The sequence below is a fragment of the Stegastes partitus genome, unplaced genomic scaffold (genome assembly GCF_000690725.1).
Source record: "Stegastes partitus isolate 25-593 unplaced genomic scaffold, Stegastes_partitus-1.0.2 Scaffold946, whole genome shotgun sequence".
Classification (NCBI taxonomy): domain Eukaryota; kingdom Metazoa; phylum Chordata; class Actinopteri; family Pomacentridae; genus Stegastes; species Stegastes partitus.
In genome coordinates, this window is record NW_007578677.1 from 279246 (window position 1) to 298591 (window position 19346).

At 49.1% G+C, this 19346-nt stretch overlaps 1 protein-coding gene across 1 annotated transcript; it reads right to left on the reverse strand.

The window, feature by feature from the left end:
* Positions 1-1153: 1153 nt before the first annotated feature.
* On the reverse strand, positions 1154-15086 carry si:dkeyp-27e10.3 (UPF0606 protein KIAA1549). Its single transcript, XM_008294197.1, has 20 exons — positions 14927-15086; positions 11005-12276; positions 10414-10496; positions 9558-9857; positions 9278-9464; positions 8792-8851; positions 8560-8711; positions 8118-8295; positions 7215-7399; positions 6932-7137; positions 5897-6024; positions 5743-5757; positions 4636-4844; positions 3545-3780; positions 3014-3149; positions 2645-2938; positions 2499-2551; positions 2302-2429; positions 1980-2134; positions 1154-1378 (listed from the first exon to the last, which is right to left on the reverse strand). The coding sequence occupies exons 1-20, from the start codon at positions 15084-15086 to the stop codon at positions 1154-1156; spliced, it is 4362 nt and encodes a 1453-aa protein (XP_008292419.1).
* Between the last annotated feature and the right edge of the window lie 4260 nt (positions 15087-19346).

Below are 19346 nucleotides of genomic sequence, written 5' to 3' on the forward strand. Positions count from 1 at the left end.
TCTCTTCACTTCAGGAGTCTGGGAACATTCCATTTTCTCCAGAACTCCAAAGGGGACCATCCACTCCAGAACTCCCAGAGGGAAATCCACTCCAAAAGGCCAGGAACATTCAATTCGACATTCCACTCCAGAAGTTAAGAAGGTCCATTCACTCCTGAAGTCCAGGAGGTACCATCCACTCCAGAAGGCCAGGACCATTCCATGTATTCCAGAAGTCTAAAGGGGACGATCCACTCCAAAAGTTTAAGTAGGTCCGTTCAGTCCAGAACTCCAGGCCAGACGGTCGACTCATGAACTTGTGCAGGGACCATCCAGAAAACCAGAAAACCAGGAAGGTTTAATTAGACAATTAAACTTTAGAAGATCTGAACTCTTGGAAAGTGTAATCCGTTCTAGAAAGCCAGGAGGGACCATCCATTCCAGAACTTCAAGAGGGAAGGTTGCCTCCTGAGGGTCTAGCGCAGCCATCTGCTTGGAAGGTCTAGGGCAAATGTCTACTTCAGAAGGTCTGGAAGGCCAGGAAGGATGGTGTGCTTCAGAAATTCAAAAAGAACGATCTACCCCAGAAGTTAAGAAGGCCCATGTACTCCAGAATGGAAGGTCATTGACAGATGAGCCACTCCAGAAAGGCCGGGAACATTCAATTTTCTCCAAAAGTCCAAAAGGGACAATCCACTCCAGAGGTTTAGGAAGGTCCGTTCACTCCAGAACTCCAGGGCAGATAATCCACTCTAGAACTACAGGAGGGACCATCCCCTCCGGGAGCAGAGGAATGAATCGCTGCTCCAGAAGGTTGAAAGAGATGACACAGTCAAGAAGTTCAGGAAGGGTGATCATTGAATGATCCGCTCCAGGAAGCACTTCAGTGGAAATGTGAGTCAAACTTATGTCCAATGAAACACTGAGCTGGGGAGGTGATGGATCGACAAACAGAAAGACGGGACCCTGTAAAGTACCGGAGGTCTTCAGGAGACACTGTCCTTGTTTTCAGACATGGATCATGGTTCAGAGTTAATTTTGGGCTTAGCGGCACAGAGAGAGTCCAGAGTGTACATTAGTTAGTTTTAGGGTTTTAATCCGGTCCTTGCAGGCTCTGAGTGGTTTAAAATATTTGAAACCAGCTGAGTCCTGATCCAAAGAGGTCCAAACCAGTCTAAGGGTAGCTGGTCACTGCAGCCTGTTTCTGGGCCAGACGTCGCAGCTCCTCCCTGATAGCCTTTATAAGAGAGGCGGAGGTGTGGGCGGACGGCGAGGCGTCATCCGGTGGATACTCGGGAGTCGGTGAGGTCAGGAGGAGAGGTGGAGCCGACGGATCCCGCAACGAGGAGCTGGGCATCTGGAAAACCGAGGAAGAGGAGAACTCAGGGAACGATAGCACCTGTGGGAAGAATGGGAAAGAATGAAGAAGATGAGGAGGATGAAGCCAAGACCAGAAAACCAAGAGCATCTATCTATTCGTCTACATTCCAAGACAACCAGACAAAGACATGGATCTGAATAAAGACAGGTGTTGAGTACTTTTGGGCATTTTCATGTTAAACCACTTTTAAGGTATTTTTGGATCATTTTTGTCTAATTTTGGACAATTTTTGAGTCATTATGGACGAGTTTTGAATCAGTTTGGACAACCGACTGTCTGTCATAATGTGTCCTCATGTCTCCACGGGATGCACTGCCCTTCTACCAGCTGAAAATATTCCAGTCCTACCTGTCATCTAAAAAGAACTTCACCGGGTACTTCAGGAAGAGTGAAACAACATCCCAAAAGACTCGTTACTGACTTGTGATTTCTGGTCTATAATCCTACTCTCTTCTGCCCATTGTCATTCCTACATAGATGTATCTCTGTTGTAAAAATGCCATGTGTTGAAGCAACACATATTTACTCCTTTGTTAAAAAGAATGAATAGAATCTATCAAATACTACATGTTGCCGTTATATTTTGGTTGTGTATATTATGATTGGTTTTACGACTCACGCTCTCTCTGCTGGCTCCCGGTCTGGACAGGTCCTGGTCCGAGTGTTGCTGGTTCCAGCTGGAGCCGGTGGGCCCAGACATGCTGCGACCCACCCCAGGGTATGCACCGATCTGACTGGACAGACCCACCTGGGTCAGATGGTGGAGCTGTGCACCTGGAGGTCGATGAATTCAGTCAGCAAATTCAACAAATACAACAAATGTGCTCACACATGTAGTGGAGTGTCTGTGGGTTTGATATGTGTTAGAGATCGATGAGTTGGAGTGTTTTCTGACTCCTAAATGACAGCAGCATGTCTGATATGTCACATTATGAAGGTACCTGTGCTGCCTCCTACAGGTCGTGGTCTGGAGGAGGAGGGGGGGTCCTCGTACTGCCCCCTGCTGGAGTAAACTGAGTCCTGCAGCTGGTCTCCAGTAGAAACATACCCTCCGGAGCTCAGGCCCTGCCTGGATAAAACATCAGAGAATCAGTACTGGTTCAGGTCTTGCACCTGGTGTTTAAGTGCCGACACTGACCTCTGCAGCAGACCCTGGACTGATGAGGGCGACATCCCCAGCTCCGCATATCTCTGCATAGAGCACAGAAAGAGCAGGACATGAACGCTGAACATTGATCATGACAAAAGTATTTTGTAGCTTCAGCTGCAGGCCGACACACTCACTGCAGAAAACGGGCTGTGAGAGGGGGCTGCTGGGTAAGAGCCCCACTGCCGGCCCGGGGGCCGGGCCTGAGGGGAAGGGCTGGGCAGGGCAGGGCTTACCCCGCTCAACCCGGCGCTGCCCTGCGAGGATGGTGATACCAGGGCGAAGGCATCGTCTAGGAGGGAGTGCATCTGCTGCCGAGCCTCTTCGATGGAGGGCTGGGGGGGCATGTAGGGGGGAGGGGCTGGGGCAGGGTCAAACACCTCGTCGGTGGGGGAGGGGCTGCCGTGGTCGGGGGGCAGGTCAGGGTCCGACTACGAGAGATGAGACGTTAGCAAGCTGACATTTACTGCCGTGACGTGATGAGCTGAAGGTTATACTTGCGTCACCATGTAGGCCACGTTGTTGAGTCCCGGGTACTTTCTGTAGGTGGCGCTCTGGTCGGTGAGCAGCCGGTCTCTGTCTGTATCAGGAAGACTTCCAGGTCCTGGCTGAGCCCGTCGACCCCGAGGAGAGCGCCTCCCTCTGGACAGAGAAGCACACAGACTGTAAGACTCCAATAAATAACATCCTTCAATTGTTAAGTCTTTTTAGTAGAAACTGCTGGATGTGATGTTGAGGCGTTTAGCAGTTTGGAGACTTCAGTTTAACTTGTTTTAGGTCCATTTTTTTCTTTTTCTGTAAAATTAATCACACTTTTGTTCTCAAACAGATGTGGCTTCTGTGGTGGCTACTCTCTTGCTGGTGGCTGCATTGACCATGACACCACTGTTTAACTTCGGTCCCCTCAAATCAGCCACATGAGTAGTTTGGCTTCAGGATGCTGCACCCATCGCATCTGGAATCATTTTCAATCAGTGAGCTATGGTTGGACGTCATTGACCTACCATTGGCTCAGGTGTTGTCAGGTAAAGTCTCACCTCTTCCTGGAGTCGGTGGGGGTGGGGGGTGAGTGGGCGTCGGCCTGCAGGATGCAGTCCATGTGGTCGTGGGCGGAGCTGTAGAGTCGCTGCGCCACCTCGCTTTGGACCGGTCCGTCTCCGAAGGCGTCCATGATGTCGTCCATGGAAGGAAACTCACACTGACCCCGCCTCTTGGCTCGCTGTCGCAGTTTGTTCCTGTGGTGCTCGATCTCCGACTTGTGCCTCAGCGCCACCTGCAGGAGGACCGAGAACTCAGTCAGATCTAATAATGAAGCACTTTAAGAAACTGCTGACAGGTCAACCCTCTGAACACCAGAAAGGTTCTGGACATGGCTGGAAGGACACAAATCAGAAAAATACGGTTAATATCTTGGGATTGTTTTACAAAAATGGGAAATCCGGGAATTATCGTCTTTCCAAGCGTCCACAGATGTTACTAACACTAGAAAAAAGGAGGTTCCACATACAACAGATATTTAACTATTTACAGACTCAGTTTTGTCTCCTTTCTGTTGTTTTGTGTCTCATTTACACCATGTTGTGACTTGGGACCAGTTTTATCTCTTTGTGGGCGCTTTGTTTCTCATTTTTGTTGTTTTCTGTCCAGTTTTCTTGTTTTGTCTTTGTTATTTTGTGTCTGGTTTGTGTACTTGGGAGAGTTTTGTCCCCTTTCTGTTGTTTTACGTCTCGTTTTGTGTCTAGTTTTGTTGTTTTCTGTCTGCTTTTGGTTGCTTCTTGTCTTCTCGGGACACTTTTGTCTCATTGTGGTTGTTTTGTCTCCACAAAAAAACCTGGAATCAACATGTCCAACATTGTCCACAGATGTTATTAACACTGGAACATGGATTTACATTTTTAAGTTGAGTTCTGTTCGTTTCCTCTTTTCTCTGTGTACCTGAATTTTTGTCATTTTTTGTCAAACATGATTAATTTAAGGACTTCTTGAGTTCAAACAGAAAATCTAATGATTCTCTCTGTTTTTGAGTTTCCTGTTTTGATCAATGGTGGAATTATGGCAACGTCTTCAAACCCGCCGGTGGAAAAAAACAACCTCACAATGAGCGCGTGGGTTGCTGTGATGAGCCCACCTCTGTGTTGACCTTCTCGGTGAGCGAGGGGCTCGGTTGCGGAGGGGCGTGGGCCTGCGGCGGACTCGGTCGTGGCTGCATGGCGATGAGCTGCACCTTGTTGGCCTGGCGACGGGTGCCGTCGGACGAACCGCGGGACAGACGGTCAACGTGGTCGAAGATGGAGGACGAGGACAGGAGTTCATCTGGACCGCTGCCGGACGGAGCTGCTGGAGGAGGAGAGGTCATCGGTCAAACCGTAGGTACAAACCTGCCATCAGCTGCTTTCACTGTCCTCGTGTTCACCACAGTGAACCTCTGAGCACCAACATACGCACTGGAAACGCAAAGTTTGGCGAGAGGTTTGTAATAAGTTTGTTTTGCAGTTTTGTTCGGTGAACTTGCCAGTTTTCGCCTCCCTGCCTGCAAATGTTGCACCAAAACATTTCCTCCATCACTGAGTTAACACCATTTGGTGCGTCCTGTTCTTAGCTCCGCCCAACATGATTGTGATTGGTTTAGAGGAATACAAACGTGACAAAGCCTGAGCTTCTGAGATGAACCCACTCAGGTCTCTGTTTTCAGATAAGATTACAACAGCAGAGAGAATCGTGCAAACATTTAAGGAACATCAGCAGGAATATAAAAAGATCAACCGAAATATGCACAAGTACGAGTTCAGACTGTCCACATTCCTCTGGATGGAAACGACACCGATGCACAGATTCTTCCATGACTATAAACACTGACATACAAGTATTGCTATTGCCCAGATGTGTCTGTAAGTAGAACTAAAACAACAGTGCACAGGTTCTAGTACATGAAGAAAAATGTAAACTGCAGAGTTTTTAAATGTACAAATTATTCATAATTCACAGCTACCAATGCGTTCATATGAAACAACTATGACGGTTTATTCGTCGTATACATGGTGTCAGCTTCTGCAGCTACACCTAACCACCAACCTGATTGATTAAATATCAACATAGCTGGCGATAGTTTAACAGAATGACGACTGATCGATTGATTATTGCAGCTCCAGTGTTGGAGTCTGTTCTGTTCTGCTTCATATTAGGAAAACACTGATCAGAGCAGCGTGACATGTGGAGGCTGTGGGTGAAAACGTACCCATCTTGCTCCTCCCTTCAGGTTCGAAAGCGTTAAACAGAAAAGATGAAGTTTAATCAAACAGCAGCAGCTTAGTTTTGTCACTTACACCCACTCAGTCCACTCTGACATTTCACTCTGCCATCACAAATATGAGGATATGAGCGTGTCTTACCATTTTTGGGCGTCTTCCTGTGCTGTTTCCCGTCACTGGGCGTGGCCACAGGTCTGGTGCTTTCTTCTGCCGACTCCCTGCCGCTCGATTGGTCGCTTCCTAACGAGTCGCCGTCTGATGGGCTGAGCCTGATGAGAGACCCGACAGGTGAGTTAGCGAATTCATCAAACCTGTATCCGGTTTAAACCCTCTGCACTTTGTTTTTACCTCTGGAAGACACAATTATTGAGCAGTTTAGTGTTTTTATTGAGGTTGGAGTCACGTTATTTTTACGTGCATCAGTAAAGATGCTCAGCTGAGGAGTCCAGGTTGCTGATGAAGGTTTTTTGTTTGGTTGGTTTTTTTATTTCATAAAATTACACCAAATCAAACAAAGTACAAAAGGGATCTGGGAAGATCAGGACTTTGTTCACATCTGCTGTCACATAAGTTTCAGAAAGCAGCTTTTGTGGTCTGGATGCTGGGGAGGCTAGCTATGAATATTTTTCTGCATCGTTTATTGGCAGCATTATTAATCAGTAAATTGATGAATCAGTGACATAAACGGAGGATAGTTGACATGTCTTGTGCTGATATTGCTGTTTAGGTTAACAGACACATGATTTGAACCGCAAAGTTTTTACAGAGATGATTCCAGTGTTTCGTAAATACATGAGCTGTGGTTGGAGATCATTAACCTCCGTGGACGACATGGTGTCCTGTTGCTAGCTAAACCCCCACAATGCTCTCTGCTGCCAGCATGAACGGCCTTTAGTCTGGGTGACGCCTCCTCTGGTCTCTACAGTATTCAACAGTGAGAGGCTCCACCTGGTGGAACAACCGGGTACTACAGCTGGTCTACGGTACATTTACTGACATCATGTAGACAATACAGGTTGTCTTTTGGAGGTTGTGGAGCCTCAGTACATCCTATCCTCTAACTCTAAAAGACGATGACTTTAGCTTTGTGTTGACATTTTCTCTGAACCTTGTACGACTGGAAGTAGAACAGTCTCTAACAGTTCACAGGAAAGTAAAGTGTAGAAGCTGCCTGACCTTCCCCTGCGGCGGCTCGACCGGGCCACCTTGGTGGATGATCCTTTGGATTTGGGGGTGTTGAGGTCTCCGGCGTCGGAGGGCGTGGCCTCTTTGACAGGTGCGGGCAGCGGGCCGGGCTCCTGGATCACCATGATGTCGTCTTTGCTGTGCTGGCCGAGGTGAAGCTTGGCGAAGTCGAAGCCTTTGACGCTGGGAGCCTGAAGCTGACAGAGAAGCACACGTTTTAGCCGGTTTTTAAACCCGACAGGTGAGACGTACCTGCCTGCTGGTGACCTCTGACCTTCTGCCGCTGCTGGATGGTGTTGATGGCGTCCGGCTGGAACTCGAGCTTCTCGGAGCCGCACAGCTTCCAGTAGAGGATGATGATGATGAAGACGGCCAGCAGGACGGGGACGACCACGCCGACGATCAGCCAGATGCTGCTGCTCTGAGTCTCCGCCGGAGGGACGGAAAGAGTCTCCACAGCTGGACAGGTGAGCACAGGTGAGACAGGTTGTCACAATCCAACTGGAAATTACATTCATCAACTTTCAGCTTTTTAATCCGTCGGACAATTTGTGATGGATGTTTGTACATCAACAGTTTCAGAGATGCTTCATGTCCTGAATCCACCTGAAAATACCATCAAACCTAAGCTAGCATTGGGATGTTTCTTTAAAATCACTTTATGATATGAGATATTTTGAATGTCTTATTTAGAAACTCCAAAAACATAAATGGCTTGCAGTGACAGATTCTGTAAAAACTAAAACTTCTGCTCTCCTCGGCACACTGGCAGGAACCAGAACAGCAGCCTCACGCTGGTTCGTTTGTTTTTCAGCTTTGTCAAGTGACTAAAAACCTACTAACTGACTAATTAACTAATTAACTAATCTTCGTGAACCAGCAGCTGGGATAATCTGAACCAGTGATCTGTTGAATCAGTTGCAGCAGGTTAAGATCATGTCCTGTTTAAACTAAGATGGAAAATGGTGGAAAGTTTGAAAACATAACTTTGCGTAGCGACATTCGTGCTCTTTGCTTTTGAAGTCGATAGTTTTACTGACTTTACTTTCAGGCTTTTAAAAGGCCAGCTGTGATGGTTTCAGTCTTTAGCCTGTGCACGTGCTTTATTCTAACTTCAGGTGTCAGGGTTTGGACTACCAACATCCCGAGTTCTGGACGGTCTCCGGTTCTGACTCACGTTGGGCCAGCGGTCTCTGGACCCGGTGTCCCAGGACGATGGCGGCTCTCTGTAGGTCCAGGCGGTTCAGGGTGGCGGCCGTCACCTCGGCTGGGATCCTCTCTCCACCTGGACCCTCCACGAAGTAAAACACCTCCAGGGGGCGCTCTGCTCCGGAGAGCCGCGACACCCGGACCACCTGAGAACGACAGGTGAGGCTTATTGACAGATTCTGTTCATTAATATCTGGTTTGGTTTGAACCGACAGGAGCTCAGATATACAGCTGCACTCACACACTGTCCACCTGTTGATACAGGTGTGTTGTGTATAATGTGTAATATATATGTGTGTTGTGTTTACACCTGTTTTGTGTTGTATGGTTGCGAATACACCTGAACTGTGTGTGTGTGTGTGTGTGTGTGTACCCATGTTGTGTCTACACCTGTGTGGTTGTGCACATACCTGCAGGCTGTTGTTGCCCATTGCTGTAGCTCTCCTCCAGCGCCTCCTGCTGGTCTCCTGCAGGCCTTCCTCCAGCAGCAGCGCCAGACGTCTCTCCAGACGAGCTTTGAAGCTTCTCTCGGCCACCAGCTGCTCCTGAACTCCCAGCAGCACTGAAACCACACAAACTGGAATTCACTGTGTTCTCTGGTGGAATGTAGCGTCAGCGTCAGGTCACAGGTGTGTTTGTTACCTGTTCGGACCCAGGTGGATCTCAGGTGGTGGGACGTGTTCAGCTCAGGGTAGTGGAACGCTGTTAACACAAGCAGACATTTAAAACGCACATTTCATACAATATTAGTAGCAGTTTACTTATTTTTATTGTCAGTAATGCCTCGTAGTTACATCTTATTGTTTTCTATGAAGCACTACTTTGAGCAACATCTGACAAAAGAATTTCCTTCAGGATTAATAAAGTTTTATTTTTATTTCTTATTTTTTTAATTATTTTGTTATGTTATTTTTTGTATTTTAACATGTATATAAATGCATTGTAAATATGTTTAGAAATGTTTGTTAAACCTATTGTAAAAGGTATGAATGCATTTTAATGTTTTTAATGTTACACATATTTTCATATGAACACGTCAGATGTGTGTTAAACATGTTTAATGTTCGTAGACATGAACTGTGTGACATCTGTGCTGTTTTTAACAGTGTGTGTGTTTGTTTATCATACGTTCTGCGATCTGCAGGGCAGGAAATCCAACATAGAAGCTGAACTCCACCACGCTGAGCTTCCTCAGGTGTTCGCTGACCTCTGACCCCGGCAGGTAGCCCCGCCCATCACGCACCGCAAACGTGATGTCAACAGGAACCTTCTGCTCCGCCGCCGGCCGGGTCACACCCATAGTGATGTTCAACAGCTATGTGATGAGAGGAAAGGGTCAGTTTGGACATGATAACAGAACTGAAGGTGAATTTAAAGAAGTCGGACTCACCTGTACGGTCGGACTCACCTGTACTGTGACGTTTCCCGCTTCGTGTGCTCTCCTCCGTGTCTCGGCGTACGCCAGCGTCAGGCCTCTCTCCACCCGTTCGCTGAAGTTGCAGACCCGGACGTCGACGTGGGCGGGGACGAACTGCAGCACCGAGTGGATCTGGTACCTGAGGTCCGGTACGGTGTACAGCGGCGACACGGTGGGAACCGGACCAGAGCTACGAGGCGGCTGGCGGAGGGCGTTGATGACAGACATGGCGGTGAAGATCAGCGGTCCTGACACGACGCGAAAGGCAAAACTGGACGGAGTTCTGAGGAACTGAAGGGAAACAGAGGAGACGGACAGCTGTCAATCATATGACATCAGCCAGGTGAGCTTCGAATAGTCGGCAACTAATTTAGTAGTTAACAACTCCGTGATAAATCATGGCAGCTCTGGAAAAGATGTGGTCTAAACATGAGAAACTGAACTGCAGTGGGCCCAGACTTGAACCTTGTGGTACTCCAGATGTAATTTTCGCTAAAAGATCATTAAATAATAGTGGACCAATGTGTCGGCCTTGTGGAACTCCAAAGACTCTCTTACAGACCAAACTTCTAATTAGGGCTGATGTTGCTGCTGTTTTCACTGCCTGTTGTCGACATTAATCGGGCTTCATTAATGTTAATTCATTCTCTCGCTGCCCCTACAAACTGTTGTATTTCTGGTTTCTGACTGCAATTTATTTATTAAATTTAATTGCAGGAAATCTGAACTGCATCGGCTGCAATCAGCTGATCGTTTTTCCACAGAAGAGCCTCCACTAGAAAATAATAAAACCCCTTGAGTGAGTGTCCACACCGATGGAGCAGCGGTGAAGGTGGGATGTTCGTACCTGCAGCTCCACCGAGCGGTTGAACTCTCGCTTCAGAAGATCCCTGACTTGACTGAAACCAGCTGATGAACCTTTGGAGCTCACTGCAGGAAAAAAACACAAATAATACATCAACTGTGTGAAGCCATACGTTCCAGACTTCAACTTCTACTGATGTTAGAGGCTGAAAGGAACATCCATGTCTATACACTTAGAGGAACTTTCAAGGGCCACAATACCACCAAGGTTTGAAAACATAGTGCTTTCTTCCATTTTCAAGGGTCAGTAATGAAAAATCTGTCCTCTGCTGGATCCATTCAATCATTCTGATCTGCTGGAAACACCTCTGTCTGTGTCCTCACCAGACTTCATGGCTGTGAGAGTGTATTTCTGGAGATATTGAATCCTTAAAATGACTCCCCGGAACAACATTTTCTGGTCTAAGAACATGAAATTCTCAAAATTCAACGCAAACATTTTACAGAACTTTTAGGTTTTAGTTTTAGTTCCTAAATACCAAATAACAACATAAAATGTGAGACAGTGGAGCAACACTGCTGCCTGCAATGACTCTGACTGACCCACCTGCAGGTGCTGTCATGTGACCCTTACCGACTCGGACCAGGTACATCTCCGGCTTGGTGACGTTGCACAGGTATTGCCTGGTGGGCGGGGTCTGGGCCACTCTGGGCGTGGTGACTGGGGGTGCTCTGGTCAGGCTGATGGCGGTGATCTGGGTGGTGGTGGTGATGGTGGTGGTGGTCGCCTTGGTGGTGGTAGTGGTTCTGGTGGGAGGAGCCTTTGCCGGCTTCTCAGTGACCCCTGAGGGCTTCTCTGGTCGGTCGGGGCGGGTGGGCGGTCCAAGCGGGGGAGGTGGAGGAACACGGCCGGTGGTGTTGGACGGAGGGTGAAGAGGGTATCGGCCCGGGACTGGAGCATGGTCCTTGGGTCTCGGGGCAGGTGGTGGAGGAGGGGTGGACGGAACTTTGGGGGTGGTTGACGGAGCCTCACCTGGGAGAGTAGGTGAGAGTCTGAGGGGAGGTGTAGGACCCGGTGGGGGCCGTTTGGGCTCCAGCGCCGGAGGAGGACCGGGGCTCAGGGACGGGGTCGGAGGAGGGTGGTGGGTGAGTGTGGTTGTCGGACTGATGGGGGGTTTGGTGTCGGTCCGGTTCCGCCGATCCAGGTCCTTCTCCCTCGCCCGGTCCCGGTCCCTCTCCCTTTCCCTCTCCCTCTCCCGGGCCAGCAGGTTGGTGTAGTACTCCAGACTGTTCATGTCCGGCAGCAGCAGCTCCGTCGGCTCCAGCGGCATCATGTCCTCCAGGTCGTAGTCCTCGTCCCAGGTGGGGAAGACGTCCGGGTGGGTGGGGCGGGTGTGCAGGGGGATGCTGGGGGTGGAGGAGGAGGGCGAGAGGGGGAGGCGTGAGGAGAGAGGGAGGGTGGGCCGGGCGGGGAAGGCGGTGTCGTAGGAGACCCAGTCCCCCTCGGCGTCCTTGTCGTAGGGGTGGCTGGGCAGCGGCGTGGCCAAGGCCAGCTCCTCGCCGTCGGGCACCATGAAGGACAGCGTCTCCAGGTAGTCGCCGGAGCCCCAGGCCTCCTCCAGGGAGGGGCCCTGCTCCCACGGGGGAGGAGGGGTGAGGGTGGGCTGGCTGTGCGGGGGGAGGGGAGGCGGCAGGCTCGGCGACAGGAGGTCCGGGGGCCTCAGCAGGAGGTGGATCCCCTGAGCGCCGGAGTCCGAGTCCTCCGCCGAGCCAGCGCCGCCACCATTACCGTGGTAACCAGAGTCCGAGGGCCGGCTGGGGGAGGGGGGTCTGGGAGGGGAGGGGGGGGATGATGATGATGAAGGCTCTGACGAAGGCTCAGTCGTCCCGTTGAAGTCCAGCACACCTGCAGGCCAGAAGGACAGAGTTGAGGTTCTGATTATACCTGAGAACAGAACACACCTGGGGACCCTGAGTACAGTCCAGGAGCCTGACTAGACCTGAGGTTCATGATCAAATTTGAGGGCCCTGACCATACCAAAGGATCCTGATTATACCTAAGGACCTTAACTACACCTAAAAATCTAGAATCCAACTGAAGACCTTGAATACACCTCAGGATCCATATCATGCCTGAGGTTCCTAAATACATCTGAGGACCCTAAACCAACCTGAGGACCTTGAGCACACCTGGGGATCCTGATTACACCTAGGAACCCAGATTATAATCGAGAAACCTGAAAACCGTGACTACAACTGATTATTCTGACCAAAGCCAGTCAAGTCATCAAGGTCGGCACTGATTGATGTCGTCTTTTCTTATTGAAACTAAGTTGTGTAGATGCTGCACAGACACTCTGGGCGGATGGATACGCTGCTGTTAGTCATCAAATAATTCCATGACTTCACCTTTAAAACACCCCTCAGTTCTTTTACAGACTAATCAGGCAGTTAAAACCTGTTGCAAATGGCAGGTGGAGTCTGTTACCTTTGTACAGAGTCACGCTAGCAATTTCCTTTTATGCTAAGCTATGCTAACTAGCTGTGTTGTGTCATTCGGATCCACTCTGGCCTGGTTTAGATTGTTGGACCAGATTAACGACAGCTCGTCTCGCTTTTTTGTCAGGAGGGAAAATAGTTCTTAACAACGTAAATGTGCAAATGCATCTTTTCTCTCCACAGTTTAGCGGTTCGTCTGATTTGGTCTGACGTGATTTAAAAGCACATTTCTTCACACCTCCACTGTTTTTATTATCGCTGGTTTACATGAATCCACGCAGCAGGAGCTCCGTCCTATTTCTGTTTGTAACGCTGCATCTTTTCCCTTTTCTATTTTTTTTACCTCCTCTGCAGTGAGTTTAAACCTATTTGTCTTTGTGTCACACACACACACACACACACACACACACTCACACACACACACACACACACACTCAGCCTTGACTGAGGCTCTTTCATCTGGTTCTCGGCCTCGTTGCCGTGGTGACGCCGTGCTTTGCGGCAGCATCATGTGCCGAACGGAGACGAGTCATTGGTATTCAGGAGACGACGCCCTCGAACACACGGATAGATAGATGACAGATAGATGGATAGATTATAGATCGATAACAGAGTGATGAATAGATCACAGATAGACAGATCTACTGATGATTATTCGGCGGCTTTTCTTTGTCATTTTGTCTATAAAAGCGATTATTTGGTCGTTTCGGAAACAGATTCGTGCTACAATCGCATTTTACAAGCCTGACAAATCACATTTTTGACTTTTCCCCTGAAAATATCCTTCAAATAGGGATGCTAATGTCTAACAGTTGCAGCTCTATGATAAAGGGAAGGATGCAGCACAGATCCTCAGTAGGAGACCTTGTCAAGGCCACAGGGGGGCGTCCTGCTCTACAGGAGCTTCACTGGTCACCTGGTCGGATGTGAACCTGCAAACCTCTGTGTGGACGCTTTCATTTTACAGTCAACATGTTTTGTCTGTAGTTTTATGAGATGTTTTCTGTAATTATCTGTAATTATTTGCCTTTTTCAAATGTTAATATTTGTTCAATATCTGTGAGATGATGACATTTTGCTGTAAAGTCAGAATCAGTTTAGATCTGAAGCATAAATCAGCTCAAACATGAATCTGTTTCTGTGTTTTCTGCACAGATGAGTTCAGTTCAGCAGCACTGAAGTCCAACATCGTCAGAACCTCCATGGTTGTAGTTTACATCACATGGAGCTGATTCAAAGCCTCGTTCATTCAAACTGCAGCAAACTGAGACGCGTCACTCAAACGCTCCAGGTCTTTTCTCAGAGTCTGAATCCGACTGGAGGATCGACCTGTCACTTTAAACCTCCACAGAGTGACATCAGCAGGTCATGTGACTGAGCGTGTGTGTGTGTGTGTGTGTGTGTGTGTGTGTGTGTGTGTGTGTGTGTGTGTGTGTNGTGTGTGTGTGTGTGTGTGTGTGTGTGTGTGTGTGTGTGTGTGTGTGTCGACAGACTGACTCAGTAACGTGGGAGGACGAGAACATGAAGATAAAATAAGAATCCTGCAGCTTCACTGAAACCACCGATTGCAGTCTGACTGAATGTCCTTATAAGGAAATCCACCTGCTGTCACTTCCTGTGCACAGGTAGGTCAGAGGTCAGAGGTCAACGTGAAGCATCAGCAGAATACGGCGAGCGGTTTTAACATTTAATGGTTATGTGACTGCAAAGAGGAGAAACTACCGCAAAGAGAACGAAGAACAAAAAGATGTAAAATGACGACAACACGACCAGAAGGAGACAAAAAACCACCACATGGAGACAAAAAATGCCTAAAACAAGAAACAAACAACCACAAAGATGCAAAATGACCACGAGAAGATGCGAAACCACCTTAAAGAGACCCAACCCAGCTGCCCAACAGAACCACATGTTCTGACTGTTTTACCTCCATGAGAATAAAGTTCTACAAACTTCCACCTGACGGTTGTTCTGTGACGTTGTTGAATCTGTGTTTGGACTCTGAACACTCGAACTCGGCCGTTAAACGTTGAGGCGTCTCCAGGACCCCGGCTTACCTGCAGCAGGTGAGCTCGAGGTCACCACGGAAACCAGCGTGCCCACCACCAGCAGCATCACGCCGAGCGTCCGTCTGCACGCCAAGGTTCTGGGGTCCGTCCCGGTCCTGGTCCCGGTTCCGGTCCTGGAGCCGGGGCCCGGCAGGATTGCAGGGTCCATCGTCCTCAGAGGGCCGCCGGTCCGATCCCGGTACAGAGAGCCGAGGGCCCGTCAGGAGGACCTGGAGACACCAAGAAGCACATTCATCGGCTGATCGATACCCAATAACCAGCTCTGCAGGTGGTCGCTGTACGGCGCCCTCAGGTGGTCGCAGTGTGGACAGGACGCATCTGCACGGTGGCCTTCAGACTGTTGAGATGCTTTTGAGAACAAGTTCAGGCATGAGCTCATCTTCACCAGTGAGTCCAGTTTTTCAAGTTGAACACGAACCAACGCCGCAAACTGAACGTAGTTCTGTGGTCCAGATGGTTCTGGAACATTAATGCTGCATTTAAATGCATTTTCAAGTTAACAGTTCATCATCAAACTTTCAGCTCTGATGTTCTGGTTCACCAGAAGAAGCTCCGGTTCCAGACATGCTCCTCTATCTGTGCTTCTGCTGCTTCAAACTGACATTAAACACGACTTTCAGTAAAAAACACAACTACAGAATTAATAAAACCCACTAAGATGTTCTGACCCAGTTCAGCAGCTTCTGACCGAACCGGGTTGATCTCATTCATTGATCAGTTCTTCAATAATCAGTTTTGCCTACAAGGAGAATTATTATTTTTATATCTATAATATTTCGCTCAGAGGATTTCTCTGATCATCAAACCAAAGTTTCAGTTTTCTGAGCATCAGATCACAAACAAGCGAAACGAACCGAACCCGACCAGAACATCTGCAGCTGTTTGCAGCTCAGTTTGGTTTCACTCCTGCCTTCATGTGCTTTAACTTGTTGCTGCTGTAAACGGCTTAAATCCGGAATATTTCCGGATCCTTCCTCTGGTTCTCGGTCCAGGCCCGGTTCTGGTCTCGGGGCCCAGCTCGGCTCTGATCCGGCACTGCTGCTCATTCAGCAGGTTTCAGGCCGCTCACACCTCTGCTGGCCCGGCTCGTCTCGGTTCTGCCCGGTTCGGTTCGGTTCGGTCCGGCCCGGCCCGGCCCGGCCTGGCCTCCTCTCACACTGACCCCATTATCCGACAGAGGACCTGCTCCTCCGTCCTCCTCCTCCGGACGTGTCGCCGCTCCGCCGCTCCGGTACCCGGCAGAGCTGCACAGCCTCGGTGCCCTAATTACCGGCCCGGTCCAGTCCGGTCCGGTCCGGTCCGGTCCGGTCTGGTCCCGTCCCGGTCTAACGTGGTACCGACACTGGTGCTGGTCCATGAAGCGGCGGTGCAGCAGCGGAGCCTCCTCCCTCCTCAGGAGGCTGCCGGCCGCAGCTGGAGCCTCGAGAACCGCAGCAGCGCACCGCCCCGAAATACCGCTGACAGGAGCCGAACCGAGCCGAGCCGAGCCGTTCTGTGTCCCCCAGCCCGCCCTCCATCCCCGGTCCCAGAGCAGAACCTACCTGCCATCCCGGAGATGCGGTTCGGGCGCGTCACGCCTCTCCACAGCCGCGCGGCGCGCTCCCTGCGCGGTGAAGGAGGCGGAGAGTCGCAGCTGATCTTCCTCCTCAGTCTTCCTCAGCAGCCTCCACAGCTCCGGTCCGTCCGCCTGGTCCCGGTCCGCCAGATTCAGGGCGCGTCCGGTGCCGGTACCAGTCCGACCCGGCTCCGCCTGCTGCCGCCGCCGCTCGGCACCATTTGATCCAAATCTACAATTCAAACGACATCTTGTTTTGTTTCAGCCGCACACAGAAAGACGTTTATCTGAGCCGAGCAGTTCTGCAGAACCGGGCCGAGCTGAAGGATGCGGGTCAGGATCCAGCTGTGGTTCTGCAGCTGCATCCAGTCAGAGGGCCAGAACCGGACCCCACACACCAGACAGTGAAGGAGAATCTGACAGCAGCAGCAGATCAACTGGACTCAGACTCAAGACGTGAAGTTCGACCTGTTTCATCACAGAATCACATTATAGAGAAAAGAACCGAGCTTATTGGGTCCGGAGGATGTTGTTGCTCTGGTTCCATCCGAAAATATTTTTAAAATACCACATTTGCCGACATTAAATTAAATTAAATTAAATTAAATTAAATGTAAATATAACACCAGGATGTCCCTTCACATAGAATCAGACTTGATGATTTTAACAGAGTTGCCTTCAGGTTCTCTGAGCAGACAGTCTGTTGGATTAAAGGCTGCTGGATGTGATGAGCAGCAGGTGGCGCTAACTGATGATGAGAATGAAAGCTTTCAGCAGCTTTAGTTTAAATCCTGTAATTCTTCCTGAGTGTAGAAAAAGTTCTGTGATTTACGTGTTCACACAAAATACAAATAAAACCGTGATGGTCTCATCGTCCTCCTACAGGAACCAGTCAGCTGGTATCATCCAACGCTGGCGGCCTCTTGTGGTGAATGTCTAAACCAAACCATGAAGAGCTGTTGTCTCTCTGTAGCTAATCTGGCGCTATGCTGAGGGTCATTGTCCATCTGAAGACCCATTAGTGTCCAAGCTGGAACTTCCTGCTGATGTCTGGAGATGTTGCTTCAGTATCTCCACATCATGTTCTTTCCTCATGATGCCATCTATTGTGTGAAGGTCACCAGTCCCTCCACAGCATGATGCTGCCACCCCCGTGCTCCACAGCTGGGATGGTGTTCTCAGGCTTCCAGCTTCCTCCTTTTTCCTCCAGATGTACCGATGGTCATTAAGGCCAAACAGTTCAGGTTTAGTTCCATCAGACCACAGGACATGTCTCCACTGATGAAGCTCTTTGTCCCTGTGTGCATCTACAGACTGTAATCTGTCTTTTCTATGGTTCTTCTGGAGTGATGTCTTCTTCCTCTCTGAGCAGCCTTCCAGCCCATGTCGGTACAGGACTGGTTCCACTGTGGATAATGACTCTCTGACCAGCTTCAGCAGCATCTTCACAAGGTCTTCAGCTTCTGTTCTGGGGTTGATTTCAACCAGAACACTTCATCTCTGGACACAGAACCGTCTCCTTCCTGAGCCTATGATGGCTGGACGTTCCCATGGTGGTTCTACTGATAGAACTGTCTGAACAGATGAACGTGGAACCTTCAGCCATCTGGAACCAGACTGGTGGAGGTCCACAGGTCTCCTCCTGATGTCTTGGCTGGTTTCTTTAGATGTTCCATGTTGTCACCAAAGGAAGCAGAATGTTTGAGGTGAGCCTTAAAATACATCAACAGATGTGCCTCCAATTAACCAATCAGAAGCTTCCAAAGCCATGACATCATCATCTGGGCTTTCCCTGATAGTCTGAAGGATCTGAGTGGATGTGAACTTCTGACTCTGAAGGAAGTAACATTCTCTCTCTCATTATTCTGGCGTTCTTCCCGACATGTTTGCAGTAAAGTCCTGGTGTTCTTTAGACTAGAACATGTGGAGGTTCCAGTCGAGTCCCATCCAGAAGAACACAAAACACAAAAACACCCGACTGGTAAACATGTTCTAATGAGAGGAACCAGGAACACAACAGATTCTTAGTTTCAGTCTGTCTGATCTGTTCAGCGTTTCTGGATATTTAGTTTGGATCCACACGTTAATCTAAGGTTCTGGGGTTCTACGTTGTGCGTCTCTGAAACACGCTGACTCGTCTGTAACCGAACTAAGACAGAACGTTAACGAACGGAACGTGATTTTCAACCTTCACAGAACAATCAGATTCAAAGAGCTTAAAGAACCGTTTATTTGGAAAAAAAACACACCCAAGAAACATTTGAAAAGGGTTCTTCACCCGATCATGTTGGTCCACAAGGTCTTGAAAATGGTTCCTTAAAGAACCTCTTTTGCCATTTATGGGGCCTACAGGAACCAGTTTTTGATGGTTCTGTCAGGTTCTACAAATGATTCTTCAAATGACAAAATGGTTCCTTCAGGAAGCACTTGGAGAGACAAAGATGTGGTTGTGACGTTCTCAGGAGAACCATTCACAGGGACCAGTAGAGGTATTTTCATGTTTTTTTAGGAACCTTTGGAGGTTCTTTAAGGAACTATTTGCATAAATTGTTCCTTAAAGAACCACTTTTTCTTCAGAGCACCATTCATAGCGGCCTAAAGGAACCTTGTTTAACAGAACGTTGTAGGGGGGTTCTTTAAAGAACCTTTTGTTGAAGAACCCTGTTACAATCAGAACCTTCATGGTCTCAGAACCCAACACAAGGCGGATGTTCACAGTGAAGCTGATGTGTCGGAAACGTGTCGGGGGCGCGCCTCAGAGCACGTGAGCGCGCAGAACGCGATTGGTCCAGAGCGGTGTGACGCAGCAGGTGTCCCCGATCAGCCTGATGAGCGGGACCGAACCGGTCGGAG